Below are 15,726 nucleotides of genomic sequence, written 5' to 3' on the forward strand. Positions count from 1 at the left end.
GCTCGATCCCAGGACTCTGGGATCATGACCTGAGCCGAAGGCAGAGGCTTTAATCCACTGAGCCACCCAGGCCCCCCTAAAGAATAATTCTTGGGGCACCTGGGTGGCTCAGTGGGTTAAGCCTCTGCCTTTGGCTCAGGTCATGATCTCAGGGTCCTGGGATTGAGCCCCGTGTCGGGCTCTCTGCTCAGCGGGGAGCCTGCTTCCCCCTCTCTCTCTGCTTGCCTCTCTAACTACTTGTGATCTCTCTCTGTCAAATAAATAAAATCTTAACAAAAAAAAAAAGAAGAATTCTTAATTGTGATAATGTCATTGTAACTTTTAAAAGATGCATTGTTTAGAGATACATATTATATACATGCCAAATTATTTAATGTTCAGGATTTGCTTCAAATGAATACAGTGGGGATGGGATTGATGCTCTATTTTTATAAGGTTCTTCTGATTTATTACATATCAGGACATGAAATAACAACCCAGGATATTACAAAGGTGCTCAGAAGGTTGGATGACACTTTACAAATAAAAGATACAAAAAAGAAATGATTTGGGAGAAATATTTTGCTAAGACAGAAAAAGAGACTCTGTCTTTGCCACGAGCCTATCCTTTTCTTCTCCTTCCCTGAAAATCAGCACCTAGATGTGAAACTTGTTTAAGGTCATGTAACAAGAAAGCATGAACTATTCCCCATGCTGGTTTACCACTTTGCAATAGTTTAAAAATACTTGCCTTAATAAAATTCTGAAACTTTTTATTTTGTTGGAGTTCTTTAAAGAGGCTGACAGCTTCTTTGTGATGGCTACAGAATTCTCCATATATTTTCTTCATTTGATTTGCATTTTCTTCTGAAAACTGAGAATGACATTTCAATGATGATTTACAAATTTAATTAGTTCTAAACACTGAAAAGAACATGCAGTTTTCATATATTTCAATATATTCTTGGCAAATAAAGAATAAACATAAAATTTCTGAACACTATCCCTTCTTTTTCCCAGACACCTTTTAAATTAAACTAAGAAGTTGCCAAGAGGTAAGGGAAAGATGGTATTGAACTAATTATACTGTATTGAACTAATTCAATTATCAGAGACCCAAATGCAAAACGCTTGTTACCTTTTATTCTTTTTTAGGTGTTTATGTGACTTTATCATTTCAACTTATTATTTTGTTACTTTTTTAGACTAAAGGAAAGCTATGTTGAAAATTTGGGGGTGTTCAAGAAGGTTTGACTTTTCATGGGTTGACATTTACATTTGGTGAACTGACCAGGTCTGTGGACTCAGTTCTCAATTTGGAATTTGATCTTTGTCAATACATCACAAATGGATGAAGAGGCAGGTAAAAGGGAAAGATGAATACTCAGAATGCCACTTTATTAACTGATGGACCAAAATAGACATATGGGCTGGATATGTCAATAAGTTTGACTTGTGGAAACATCTCTGTTGAAAAATCTAGATGGGAACCAAATCAGATTCATAGGGTGGTATGGAGGTAACAAACTGAATTACTTGAATGCCAATGTTTTACCCTCTGCCACATACAATATTATCACAACAGAAACCAGAAAATATCCACCCAGCCCCTGGCAAGTACTTCAACTTTATATCACCCTCTCTGATCTTTTCGACTTTGCTTACAATTTTATCTATGCTCTAGGCCAATATGTCTCAAGAGCTGATTCTTAAATTACCTATGATTGCTAAAAAACAAAACAAAAACAAACAAACAAAAACTCAGATACTAATCTAACAAAGTACACAGGCCTTCTATGCTGACAACTATACAATGCTGGTGGAAAAAAAAAAAACCAAAAACATAAATCAATCATGGTCATAGATGGGAAGACAAAACATAGTAAAGATGTCAATTCTCCCAAATTGTTCTACAGGTTTAATGCAGTCCTTATCAGAATCCCAGCAAGTTTTTTCTTAAAAATACATACAGACAAGATTATTATACAATTTAGATGGGAAGATAGAAGAATAACTAAAAACAATTTTGAAAAAAAAATAAAGTAGAAGGACTCAGTCTCCCCAAGTTCAAGATGTATTATATAGCTACAATAATTAAGACTGTGTGAAAGGATAGACACACAGATTAGCAGAACAGAGTCAGAGCCCAAAATGCCCAATGGACTTATTTTCAACAAATGGCATTGGGGCAATTAGACAGCCATAGACCAAAAACCAAAAGTGAATCTTGACATGTGGCTCATGTCCTAAACAAAAATAAACTCAAAATGGATCACCAACTTAAGTGTAAAATACAAAACTATAAAACTTTTACAAAACTACATAGAAGAAAATCTTTTGAGATCTCTGCTAAACAAAAAGTTCTAAGACTTGAGACCAAAACCATGATCTTTAAAAGGAAAAACTGAAAGAATGGACTTCATCAAACTTAGAGACTGAGAGAACAAGTTACAGACTTAAGAAAATGTTTGCAAATCACATAGCTGACAAAGGACTAGGATCTAGAATATATAAAGAAATTTGGATATTCAACAGTAGGAAAAACAATCCAGTTAGGAAATGGGCAAAAGTCATGAGCCAACCTTTTACCAGAGAGGATATACAGATGGCAAATAAGCACATGAAAGATGGTGAACTATGCGGGAATTATTATTCAAAGCACAATGAGTTATCCATCCATGTCTTTCAGAACAGCTAAAATAAAAAATAGTGACAACACCAAATGCTGGTGAGGATGCAGAGTAACTGAATTACTTGTACACTGTTGATGTACTTTGTGATTTGATGGGAATATAAAACAGCACAACCACTCCAAAAAACAGTTGGCAATTTCTCACAAAATTAAGCATGCAACTACCATACAACCCAGAAATTATAACACCCAGACATTTATCCCAGAGAAATGAAAATTTAAGTGTGCACAAAAATCTGTACATAAATGTTTAAAATCAGCTTTACTTCTTTTTTTTTTTAAAGTTTTTTCTTAATTAATAAACTCTACACCCAATGTGGGGCTCAAACTCACAACCTTAAGATCAAGAGCCTCACACTCTACCAACCGAGCCAGCCAGGCACCCCAAAACAGCTTTACTTCTAATAGCCAAGAACAAGGAACAACAAGACGTCCTTCTACAAGTGAACTACAACAAACTGCAGTACTTCCATACCCCGGACTACTACTCAACAATAAAAAGGAATGAACTGTTACACACACCAACACCTGGATGATACTTGAGAGAATTATGCTGAGTGAAAGAAGCCAATCCAAGGGAGAATACACATTATGTATATAATCTACATGTAAAACACACATGTCATTTATCTAACATTGCTGAAATGACAAAATTATAGAAATAGAAAGAGATTAGTTCTTACCAGCAGTTAAGGAGGTGGGGACAGGAGGGAAGTAGGTGTGGTTATAGAGTAGCCAGATAAGGAATCTTTGTGATGATGGGACTGATGATGGGAAATATCTGTATTTTTTCCCACAGAACATCATACCCACATCTGTCATCTCAGGATTCTGCTCATTTGTTCCTCAGGAGACAACTTTTTATCATAGTGGGAGGAGACCCCTCTCCATACCCCAAATGCATGACCAACAACAAAAACACAAAAGCAGGCTTAAATCCTTTTCTCTGCATAACCAAAAACCTTTCCCCAAAGGAGAAATGCGTGCTTCATCCTAAAGCAGCGCACCAAGCTCGTCCTGTCCAATAGCCAACATCCCAAACCTGGTTCTCAATTTAAGTCCTCCTTTATGACCAGCAACGAAACAAAAACAGAACTGGCAGAGATGCAAAATATTTAACTATGAAAGTCACTAACGAACAAAAGTGTTAGCATTAAAACACAGTACTTCTATCAAGAAAAGTAAATAATTTCTAATGACAAAAACATCTTGCACTTCGTGTTTGGATGCACTCAGATTCAAGTTCAGATACATTCTGACATTTTTAGTCAAAATGTCTTGCAAAGGACTTTACAGTCTCCTAACTTGGCACTCTATGTTTCCCATCAATTATGAGGACAGAACAGGCTTATGACTGTATAGATAATCTGCAAAGCAGATTACTCTTTGATTAAAAACTTGTTACTAGGGGCACCTGGGTGGCTCAGTCGATGAAGCAACTGCCTTTGGCTGAGGTCATGATCCCAGGGTCCTAGGATCCAGCCCCACATCAGGCTGCCTCCTCAGTGGGGGGTCTGCTTCTCCTTCTCTCTCTGGCCCTGCCTGTGCTCTCTCTCACTCTCTCTCTCTCTCCAATAAATAAAATCTTTAAAAAAAACTTGTTACTAATGTGGATTTTTACATTGTTAGACATTGGAAATAGTTATTTACAACAAAGGGGGGGGTTGTTTTGTGCATTAAAAATATGTTTAAGTGTATTTACATCAATGAACTTAACTCTTCTATTTTTAGTAAATGAGCCAAGAGCTGAACTCTATTATTTTGCACTACCCAGTGAAAGGGATTCAAAATCAGTCTTTTGGACAGGATCATTTTGGTATTTATCGAGAGAAAGTCGAACTAACCTAACTAGGAATGCATCTTGATGCCTTTCCACAAATGCTACCAGGGACTGCAAAACATGGCATTCAAGCGAATTCCTGATGTTTAGTTCCTAAGTGACCCATTCATTCAATAAATATTTATGGTACCAAGCTCTGTTCTAGGTAAAATATGTTAGTAATGAAATCAACAAGAATCCCTGCTTTACTGGGACTTACAAACTAGCTTGATAAAAAGCTTCCTCAGATGTCATCAAAGGTCTCAAGAAATCATATGCCCAACTCACTGTTCATTGAGCAGATTTCGATTCAAACCTCAGTTATGCTATTTAGGAGATAAGTGAACTTGAGAAAATCATTACCTTCTCCCTGCCCTGGTTTCTGTTTTTGTACAATGGGGAAAATAATATCTACCTTGTACAGATAGTTGTGAAGGGAAAGGAGGTAATATACATGTAAGTACTCTGGAAAATGCTTGCCCCAGAGGATCAATGAATACATATTATTTAACTTCTCTATTAGCATCTTTATCACAGAAAACCCCTTGCAAAGAGGCCAATATGAATGGTCAAAGTTTTGTTTTCCCTCATCTACAGCGCAATCCATTCTCATGATGCTTCAAATATCCCAAGTACCTAAAAAGTGCCTCCTTTTAGTGACACTTGCTGTGTTGTCCCCCAGGCAGGAACACTAAGGCTTTAATGACAGCAGATCTTCTTCCCTCTTCCTAAGATGAGCCAACATTTGTCTTGGAGACACAGGCAAGATGACCACAGGCCCACGGGGGAGCCCTGTTATCATAAAGCCACCATATCAAGAAGCCTAAGCAGAATTTTCCTAAGAGATTTAGATATATGGCTGTGACTCCTGGTGGAGAGAGGGCTGGGGATCATCCCACCAGGTCCTGAGACTCACAGAAGTCAGTCACTGGCTGTCAGAGCTCTCAGCCACCAGGCACACATGGGGGTATCAAACAGAAGAAAACCACCCGGTCCCACCCGGCAGTAATGGTAACACAATTCCAGTTCTTCTTAGGCTTTTAACCTTGTAGAGATCTGCAAACCTCGTTTTTGAGCTCAGGGTCTTCAAACCTCTCTTACCTGCTGTACTAGAATATCTCCAATTCGGCTGATGATGAAATTCCTGTCATCACCAGCACAGGACTCCTGCCTTCGCTCCTTCATGCTGTAAAAGAAATGCCTATGGATTTCAAGTAACTCATCTAAGCAGGGGAAGATTTTATCCACGGTGCTGTGATCAAGCTGCAGCTCCTCCTTCATTCCTTTCCTGAAGATCTCAGACATGATGAGCAGGGTCTGAATATGATGCATCTCTGTTTGCATCAGCTCTGAAACACATGCACACAAAAAAGGTTTAACAGGGGCGCCTGGGTGGCTCAGTGGGTTAAAGCCTCTACCCTCAGCTCAGGTCGTGATCCCAGGGTCCTGGGATCGAGCCCCGTGTCGGGCTCTCTGCTCAGTGGGGAGCCTGCTTACCCCTCTCTCTCTGCCTGCCTCTCTGCTTACCTGTGATCTCTGTCTGTCAAATAAATAAATAAAATCTTTAAAAAAAAAAAAAAAAAGCTTTAACAACCAAATACTCCAGTGACCTACAGTAGAAGCTAAACACTGAATGTTGTACCAAAAAAAAAAAAAAAAAAGGGAATATTTATGAACAATGGTATTCCTTCACCATAGAAGTCAGATTGATTCCACTTTCTCCGGGAGAAAACAAAGTATGGCGATCAAGGGACATGGTGGATAACGTGAAAAGAGAGCCCACGGAATGGGAGAAAGTAAGATCCTTCTTTAAGGCCTCCAGGCTTGCTGTTTCAGCAGACTGGGATGTCTTCTTCCCAAATCCACAAGCTCCTTCTTAAAGTCGTCCAGGTCTCTTCGAATATTACTTGTCTCTTAAGTCTCCCCTGTATGCCCGAACATTCCACAGCTCTTATCCCCCTGCTTGATATGGCCCACTACTCTATTTTTTTTTTTTTAGCACTTATCACTACCTACACCCTATTATGTATTTTACTCATATCCTGTACTACGCTGTAGGTTGTGAACTCCCCAAAGCGAGTTCATGAGAACAGGAAATCTGTATATTTTGCTTACTGTTATTTCCCTGGTCTCCAGAAGTAAGGCCTGGCATACAATAGGTACTAATATTTGTTGGAAAGTAGACACTATTTTTCTTTATTTCTTAGAACCAAGATAAGTAGATCTTCTTATCTGTACTTCTAGATGAATAAACTATGCCCAAAGGTTGTACCTAACTTGCTCTAAACCTCAAAGCAAGTAATGAGGCTTCTTTGAAAGAAGAAAAGGTGAAGGAAGGCAGTGGGCCAGCCTAGGGAGAGAGATCAGACTCCTTATGTGGGTAGAGTCAATAGACAGAAACTACGGGAAAGGAATTTCAGGTCTTAGCACAGATTACTAGATTGAAAATGCAATGTCTATGGAAAGAGAGTTTCTAGAAAATGGAGCTATTCAAGAAAAATGTGTATGATCAGCTTGGTGAGCTATGGCAACAATGATTTAAATACTACAAGGACCATGGAATCAGATGTTTTTCAATGACCTTGCTTGGTTTCCAAATAGTAATTTTTAATAAAGTGTGGCTGCCAATGATACTAATTACTAAGCTTCTATGGAAAAAGTAATGCTGCCATTTCCAGTAAAAGGACTGAAAAAAATTTTTAATGCAAGAAAAATATCTTATAAGGGACTTGCATAAAACAAGTATAGAAACAAGTGTTACAACTCAACAGTAAAAAGACAAAATGAACCAAAAAAAAAAAAAAAAAACCTAGTTCAATATGGGCAAAGGATCTGAACAGGTGTTTCTCCAAAGAGATACCTGAATGATCAAGGAGCACATGGAAAGACACTTACCATCACTAGCCCCCAGGAAAATGCAAATCAAAACCAAAATGAGATACCACTTCACATACATGAGGTTAAGTGGAATAAAAAGGAGGGACAATAAGTAAGTGTTGGCAAGTGTGGAGGTAGCAAGATCCTCAGCACCCCACTGGTGGGCAGCGAAAATGGTGCAGCTGCTTTGGTAAACAGTCTGACAGTTCTTCCCACGGGTTAAACAGAACGTTACTGTGGGACCCCAAAAGTGGCAAAAGGACCAGCCACTGATAAAATGACCATTAAATGATAATTAAATAAAAGATAGGATAGAGGTGCCTGGGTGGCTCAGTCATTAAGCGTCTGCCTTCAGCTCAGGTCATGATCCCGGTGTCCTGGGATCGAGCCCCATATCCAGGTCCCCGCTCAGCGGGAAGCTTGCTTCTCCCTTTCTCTCTGCAGCTCCCCCTGCTTGTGTTCCCTCTCTCACTGTGTCTCTCTCTGTCAAATAAATAAAAATCTTAAAAAAAAAAAAAAAGGATAGGATATTTACAGTAAAATAATAGATAGCCATAAAAAAGAATGAAGTATTAATATACACCGCAGATGAACCTTGGAAACCATACGCTAAGCGCGAGAAGCCAGCCACATACTGTACAACTCCAATTATGCCAAGTACCCAGACGAGGAAAATCTGAAGGGACGAGTGGATGAATGGCTGCCAGGGCTAATGGGAGAGAACACAGGGAGTGAACATTAAGGGACCTGGGTTTCTTTCTGGAGGATTGCAGATGCTCTGGAATTAGTGGCTGACGGTTGCACAACTCATGAACATACTAAAAACTACTGAATAATATACTGTGATGGAGTGAATTTTATGGTATATGAATTCTATCTCAATTATAAAATTGCATCATGAGAGGAAACAATTCATGATTTGTAGGAGCACCATTAAGTACAATTCTGGATTAGTATTTCCAGACTCAGCTAGTAGGAAGACTCTAAAATATGAGCCATGGAGGGGAACAAATCTCAATGTAGCTTTATTATGTTATCATAAACAAAAATCTCTTTAACCCACGAGCGTCAAGTTAGTACTTCCTACCAAGTTTTTCACACCTACTCTGTACTAAAGGCACTTACTCATATCGATTCATTTAATTCTTTCATCTAATTATCCATATGACCCAAAATATAGGAATGATTTTTCTCATCCTTTAAAGAAAGACAGTGAAGGGGCACCTGGGTGGCTCAGTGGGTTAAGTGTCTGCCTTCAGCTCAGGTCATGGTCTCAGGGTCCTGAAGTAGAGCTCTATGGGGGGGCTCCTTATTTAGTGGGGAGTCTGCTTCTCCCTCTCCCCCTCCCTCTGCCAATTCCCCTGCTTGTGCTCGCTCTGTCAAATAAATAAAATCTTAAAGAAGGAAGGAAGGAAGGAAGGAGGAAGAAGGAAAGAAAGAAAGAAAGACAATGGAGAATAAAGGATTTCCTCTGGAACACAAGCCACTCTGACCCCAAACACCATGCTGTGAATGTGATAATTCATCCCAAGTGGGTCAGATTATTTTTAATATATGAAATCAAGAAGTGACAACAAATTACAGTATAATAGAAACTACATGAGAAATAAAAGGGACAGCATCTTCCCAGCTCTACAGCCCTGGACAGATTTCCAACCAGGTTCAATCATCCCACCTGACCTGCACAACTACCAGCTTGACACATGTGAGAAGGAATCCTTGTCATCATGGACTCTATGGCCCATACTTGCAGCCAAAGAACTGGTAAAAACTAAGAGCGAGTCCCATCTTTCAAGTAGGCTAACTTCTTGGAAGCACTCTGAGGATCTACTTTGCATTTTAAAATTGTTTAAACTTCATTTTTCTCTAACAAGCTGATAATTCAACTTCCCCTAATTCAGACTGCCTCCACTCCCAAAAGGAGGAAATAGTAAAATCTCAGAGTTGAAATGCGCACTTAGGTCTGCAGAATGCAGGCCCACATTGCTCTGACTCAGGTGCCGCCCATCTCACCACAGTCTACGGGAAGGTTACCCACTGCTGTGTGTGGGCAAGCTGCAGAGCTGTGTACCCAGCAGTCCTGGGTGCATTAAAATATGTGAAAACTTTCTGGGATTCTTAGAACAAAAGGCAGGAAGTATTGGCCATGGGTAGGTAAACTTGAAAAGGACCTGAGAAATGAAATTTGCTTTGTATCACGTACATACAACACCTCAATTAAGTGTGACTGTCATTATCCCCATTTTAACTAAGATCCAGGTGAATTAAACCATTTGTCTGAAATCAACTAACTAGAAAGGAATAGAACGGAGATTTGAACACACGTCTTATGACGGCAAATCCCATGCCCTTTCCCCTATATACCCTACTTCGGCCCAAGAGCATATTTTAAATGCTTACCGAAAATGACATCCTGTCTTTTGATGACATCTTTCTCCTGCTTACTGCAAAACGAGGGGTCCACCACCAGACTCCAAGACTCTGCTTCCAACTCCTGGGCGTCACTGCTGAGGTCACTCCACAGAGAAGAATCCACAACATCTGGTGTATGTGCAGAACATAAAAGCCAGAAGTGAAGTGACACGAAAACAAAGACCTTTCCAAGGACCCACATCTATGGATTCATCACATGAAATAAACCTGCTTTGAACACAGAAACAGCTAAGCCAAAATACTGCTGATGTGGGGCAGAAGCATCTAGAAACCAAACTGCGGAAAAGGGTCCAAATCAAAGGAGCTTGCAAGGAAGCCAAGAATCATTGAAACAGTGGTGGCGTGCATGCCCCGCCCCCCAAAATTAATTAATTAATTAAAGATTTTTTTTGTGTGCTTTGGCATGCTCTATTTTAATTCTTTTATTTTTGGTAAACTTCAGAGTCTATAACGGGCTTACAGAATCTTAAACACACACTATCTTTTGCCCCAGGTTACTCTGCACTGTTTACTCAAATCTGAATTTTGTACTTGTCCACTTGATTTGCTCTTGACTTGGCTCACGGTCCTTAATATAAACAAGAAAGCAGGGTACATGGGTTCAAGCCACAGATGAGTACAGACTTTCTGACAGAATCTGATATCACACACCCATACTCCTTCCAGGAAAACTAAATCCTATTTGTAGAAACAGCACTCCTGAAAGACAGTCCAGCTCAGAGGAGTCAGCAGGAAATGATAATGGATTGGAAGACTCAAGTTTAACATAAAAGCACTAGATTCCCGGGGCAGAGTCCACCCTTTTCTCTTCCCACTGCTCTCCCTCCCTCAGGTCCTCCCCTTCACTTACTGATACAGCGTGGCTACAACACGCAATTCACCAGATTAAATCCCATCTTACAAAATATGCTTTAAAAAAATGCTTTTATTCCCCACAGAGTAGGGGGGAACAGATGGGGGATAAGTATCTCAGAAATCTAGGCAAGCCCAGTCTTAATTAAATGAAGTATGTATTTTTAACATATGATCCTTATCTCAATTCATCAGTAGTTCTAAAACCTTGTAAACAGTAACAAGCACACAATGTACGCCACATGTCTATTTAATATATTGTATATCCTCAGCCACTACCTGGGAGTATTCACTGGGGCTAAATTTTCATTTATCAAAAGAACCTATACCAAAAAGACACCACGACAGAATTCCTTAACACACACACAAACACACACACAATATGTCTGGTCCTTCAAAAATATTCCTTCCGGCAATTCCTCACAGAAACAAACGTGTCTTCTCCTCACCTTCCATTAGGAAGGACTCCGTGGAGGGAGAAGAGCCCATGGACTGTAGCAGCTCATCGGAATGAGACCTGCTTCTCCAGGTGTTCCCGTCACTCTCAGACTCCAGGGAGGGTCCCAACCTTCTGAAGCTGGAGGGAAGGAGGGACACGAGTCAGTTCCAGCAGGGGCTCTGAGACGTGGAGGCCCAGGGTGGGTCATCATCTTACCTTTCCAAGGTAGTGCCTGGAACACTTCTAGACAATGGATGGGCCTGTCCTGAAGCTTCTTTCCTCCTGGTAGGCAATCCAATAGGCATGGAGGAAGAAGGGTGCAAGGAGAGACCAGGTTGCGGGATGTCTCGAAAGGAAGAGTCTAGAAATCAAAATGGGTGCTTCATGCGGTTTTCACAGAGAGCAGTAATTACAAGGAGTCCCTTAAAAGCCAAGAAGAGAAACACTCGAATGGCTGCTGTTAATGCGTCGCATGTCCAGCCATGACACCAGTCTCCTTTCCAAATCCTGACATCTGGTTCAAATGTCCCTTCCATTTCACACCCTCCTGATACCCATGAAGCCAGCCTGCTTCAGCACAGTCACTTGGAGACTGTGGGCAGCTGGGCTTACACAAACAAGAAGATGGAATGGGGAAACACTGGGAGAGCTCTCCCATAAACCACTGCTTGTACTCCTTCCAGCCAGCTTTAACGAGATGCAAGGTGTTATTAGCACTATTAGTAGAATGCATATTGTATGTACCAATAATCACACACACACACACACACACACACACACACACGCACAGAGCAGGTCAGTGGATTGGAATGATGCTGGGGAGTCTGTTCCTTATGGGGTGAGAACTTCAGGCAAATGAAACCTGCAAGCCGGGCTGAGCTCTTCTCTCTTACACACTGAAAACTACAGAGTGCTACAATACCTTTCTGGTTTCTTCCAAATTCCTTCTCAACAATGTCTTCTCAATCGTTACAGCCATATGTGCTTTTACATTCGATGTGTACTATACATGACCCTCAGGAAATGTTTGAGTCCTACTGTAGGGATATAGCACACACCTTCTCAAGCAGAAGAGGATCAATACTTGCATGGAATCCCAGGATATTATAGAGGGTTTTATACATGTATGATTTGGTTTGATTTTCATGACTCTCAGAGAAGGAATTTTATCAATTATAAGGCCCTTTTATTTTCATGCTGAACCTCATGAAACTGACAAGCGCCTCCCAACTACAATCAAAGGGACTTCTGTCCAAGCAGGGGTGTAAAGGAAGTCACAGTCAGTGACTCTCTGCACTAGCTTACCCTGTATAACATCACACCCAACTGCTGATCACCACGAATCTGCATAGTGTATTGTCCCCTGATTCAAGTAGTTTTGGAAACACTGGTCACGCTGAGAGAGCATTCAAATGAAAAGTGACCACAAACATAAAGATGCCTGCCATGAGGCAAGCAATGCCATACTGGTGGCAGAACAAACTGCAAAGTCTCTCACAACAAATGGAAAGATTTTCAAACTTAGGAGATGAAGGCCCCTGGTTCCTACATGCAATGTCAACTACTGTCGGAGATTTCCAATTAGCGCCAAGAGGCATTGTCTCATATGAAGCAATCTATAATTCGAGGAAAAACGAAAGCACCAAGTTTAACCATAGGAGAGAAAAATGCCAGCATGCCTTCCAATTTCACTGTCATCCTAAAAGGGCTGATGAGATCAGAGCCTCAAGCCCAACTAATAAGCAGGGCCAGGTCACTATGATAATGGACATCAGGGACTGTAGACTCCAAACTTCAGTATTTTCTCCCTAACTCTGATTCTGAAGAAGCATGTGATAGGTATTTGTGTAGGTGAGTATGTGTTATTGCTAGGAAAACAGAGTTATCTACACTTAATGCCATGTTGTCTTTTCCTCCAAAGGTTGTTATTGAATTAGTTATTCATATTACACTAGATTGTGTCTTAGAATTGAGGCAATATCCTAACACATTCCCCCTTTTAGCCCTCTCAGATAAAATATCATATAGTACATCTAGCGCAAAGGCTATTAGGCTGGCCTAGAAGTTTATACCATCCTTTACCTCCGTGAGTAACTAAATATTACACTAATCATGTTTTGAAAGAAGAAATATTTGGACAAAGGAGAAAAACAGGAGGAGCAGGTGTTTCACATTGGAAAAAAGTATGATATGTACAAAATTGGCATTTCCACGTCACTTACTTCCAAGGATGGTCTGCGGTTTGTTCTTGTTGTATTTCTCTTGGAATTTCTGGTTAAGAACATTAGAAACAGGTAAAATGAGATTAAATTCCACCTGACTACAAAAATGTCCACCCAGTTACACAGGATTCTTATCTATATCATTTTTGTTATCTCGTGTCAAACGAAGAAGAATTTAAAGCAAAAGATGTTAAATGCATCGAAGAGGAAGATGTTATGATAATGAACCAGATGAAAAGAAGGGCCATCTATACCCCAGTGCTCACAGAAGCAATGGCCACAATCACCAAACTGTGGAAAGAGCCAAGATGCCCTTCAATGGACAGATGGATAAAGAAGATATGGTCCATATATACAATGGAGTATTATGCCTCCATCAGAAAGGATAAATACCCAACTTTTGCATCAACATGGATGGGACTAGAGGAGATTATACTGAGTGAAATAAGTCAAGCAGAGAGAGTCAATTATCATATGGTTTCACTTACTTGTGAAGCATAAGGAGTAACATGGAGGACATGGGGAGATGGAGAAGGGAAGTGAGTTGGGGGAAATCGGAGGGGGAGATAAACCATGAGAGACTGCGGACTCTGAGAAACAAACTGAGGGTTTTGGAGGGGTAGGGGATGGGGGGTTGTGTGAGCCTGGTGGTGGGTATTAAGGAATGCATGTATTGCATGGAGCACTGGGTGTGGTGCATAAACAATGAATCTTGGAACACTGAAAAAAAAAATAACATAAAAAAATGTTATGATAATGAGATGTGCAAGTTGTAAGGAAGGTGTTCCTCCAGAACACACATCAGGAATATCCCAGGTCTGTGAAAAGCGTATGGGAACCAGAAACCTCCTCCTCACGGGTCCAGATTGCTGAGAGAGGAGTTCCTATCAGTGCTGCCTTTCTCCTACCAGTCACAACACCCCGGGGTATTGAAAAATCACCCTTAACTATGTGAGCCAACACATGGTCTGTTTCAATTGGCACAGAGGCTGGAGACCCCCAAGGTTCCCTCTGAAGCGTCACCACACTCACTCATACATTTCATTCATGATGTTAGAGTGGGAAAGAAAGGAAGAGATGTGACAGATGTGTCCATTTCCTCAAGCCCACTCCCAAACTCAGAAACCTTTCCTTTATTCCAGGGACCTCCCAGTGTGGCTCCAAGACAGCAGGACCACTGGGGAACTTGTTAGAAATACAAAGTCTTGGACCCCACCCAGATCCTACTGGATCAGGAAATAGGAGAATGGGGCCCAGAAACCTGGTTTTCGCAGGTCCTCCAGGTGATGCTGCTATCTGCTGATGTTTGAGAATTACCACTCAAGGCTTCACATACAAACCCTTGAGGTCCACATCGGTAAACCCAGGTTCTCAACAGAAAGACTAACCCACTTCCACCTTATAACACAAATAGGGCCACACTGGAGCTTTCCTTAGTTCCAAAGGTGGATAGTTCAGGAAACAACTATGCACTCTGAACCTGTGTGTGTGTGTGTGTGTGTGTGTGTGTGTGTGTGTGTGTTTTAATCACTATAATGATCACTTTAGAAACAAATACAGACAGTAATAAAAGAATAAAAATAAAAACCTAAACAGGTAACAGGAAGCAACAAAGCTACGTATGTGCAAGTAAAACAAAGGACAGATTACCTTGGTACACGGAGGAGCAGCATCTTTACAACCCTTGTGTACGTTTGCATTACAGTCTGAAAGATAAAAATGAGTAAGACAGCATGGTGCTTTACTGGTCATCATAAAAGTAGCACACAAAAATATTTAGAAAACAGAAGGAAAAATATCTAAGTCACATGTAGCCAGCCCCACCCTTGAGCACAAGCACATGGTTAATGTTTTCATTTCCTTGGGGATATTTTTCCCCATCTGCACAGAGTCTTACCAATTATGAAACCTACGATTATTCACAATAGACACTTCTGCATCCGCCTGAGAACTCATGTACTACTATATGCCCTACATGGCCAGGAACTTCTGATATCCGGCTGGTGGCAACTTCCCACTCCTGCACCAGATAGAATGCCTTGCAAGATGAAAAGAAAGAGAACAAACTCACAACAATGCTGAAAAAAGTCCTGTCAGGCTCCAGGAAGAATTCCTGCTAACTACAGGTAGCCACATTGAAAGAGACAAGTTTGCTGCTTGCTGTCTTCCTTCGCACCACATGTGGCCTCAATTTCACCAAAAGAAGGGAAGAGTTTGCCTGCTCCTTTCTGCCCCCCTGGTTCAGAGAAGCAGGCTGTCTTCACTGAAAGCCACCCCTGTGTGTGGGTACTGCTTTCTGCCAGGCTGTTGTCTTCCTGTCCTCCATATTCTCCAGCCTCTACCCTACCTGCCATGACTCTCTTGTCCCACCCACCCCCACACACATTCTGTAGAGTGGAGCCTGTGGCTTATC

General features: G+C 40.8%; 1 protein-coding gene across 1 annotated transcript in view; it reads right to left on the reverse strand.

The window, feature by feature from the left end:
- ARHGEF28 (Rho guanine nucleotide exchange factor 28) overlaps nt 1-15,726 on the reverse strand; it is a 123,417-nt gene that overhangs the window by 62,653 nt on the left and 45,038 nt on the right. Inside the window, exons 9-15 of the mRNA XM_080803776.1 lie at nt 14,964-15,019; nt 13,314-13,362; nt 11,308-11,452; nt 11,102-11,229; nt 9,768-9,908; nt 5,592-5,839; nt 731-853 (exon numbers count right to left, since the gene is read on the reverse strand). Coding sequence (XP_080659902.1) covers nt 731-853; nt 5,592-5,839; nt 9,768-9,908; nt 11,102-11,229; nt 11,308-11,452; nt 13,314-13,362; nt 14,964-15,019 — 890 coding nt within the window. The remainder of the gene's footprint in view (nt 1-730; nt 854-5,591; nt 5,840-9,767; nt 9,909-11,101; nt 11,230-11,307; nt 11,453-13,313; nt 13,363-14,963; nt 15,020-15,726) is intronic.

The sequence above is a fragment of the Martes martes genome (genome assembly GCF_963455335.1).
Source record: "Martes martes genome assembly, chromosome: 5".
Taxonomy (NCBI): Eukaryota; Metazoa; Chordata; class Mammalia; order Carnivora; family Mustelidae; genus Martes; species Martes martes.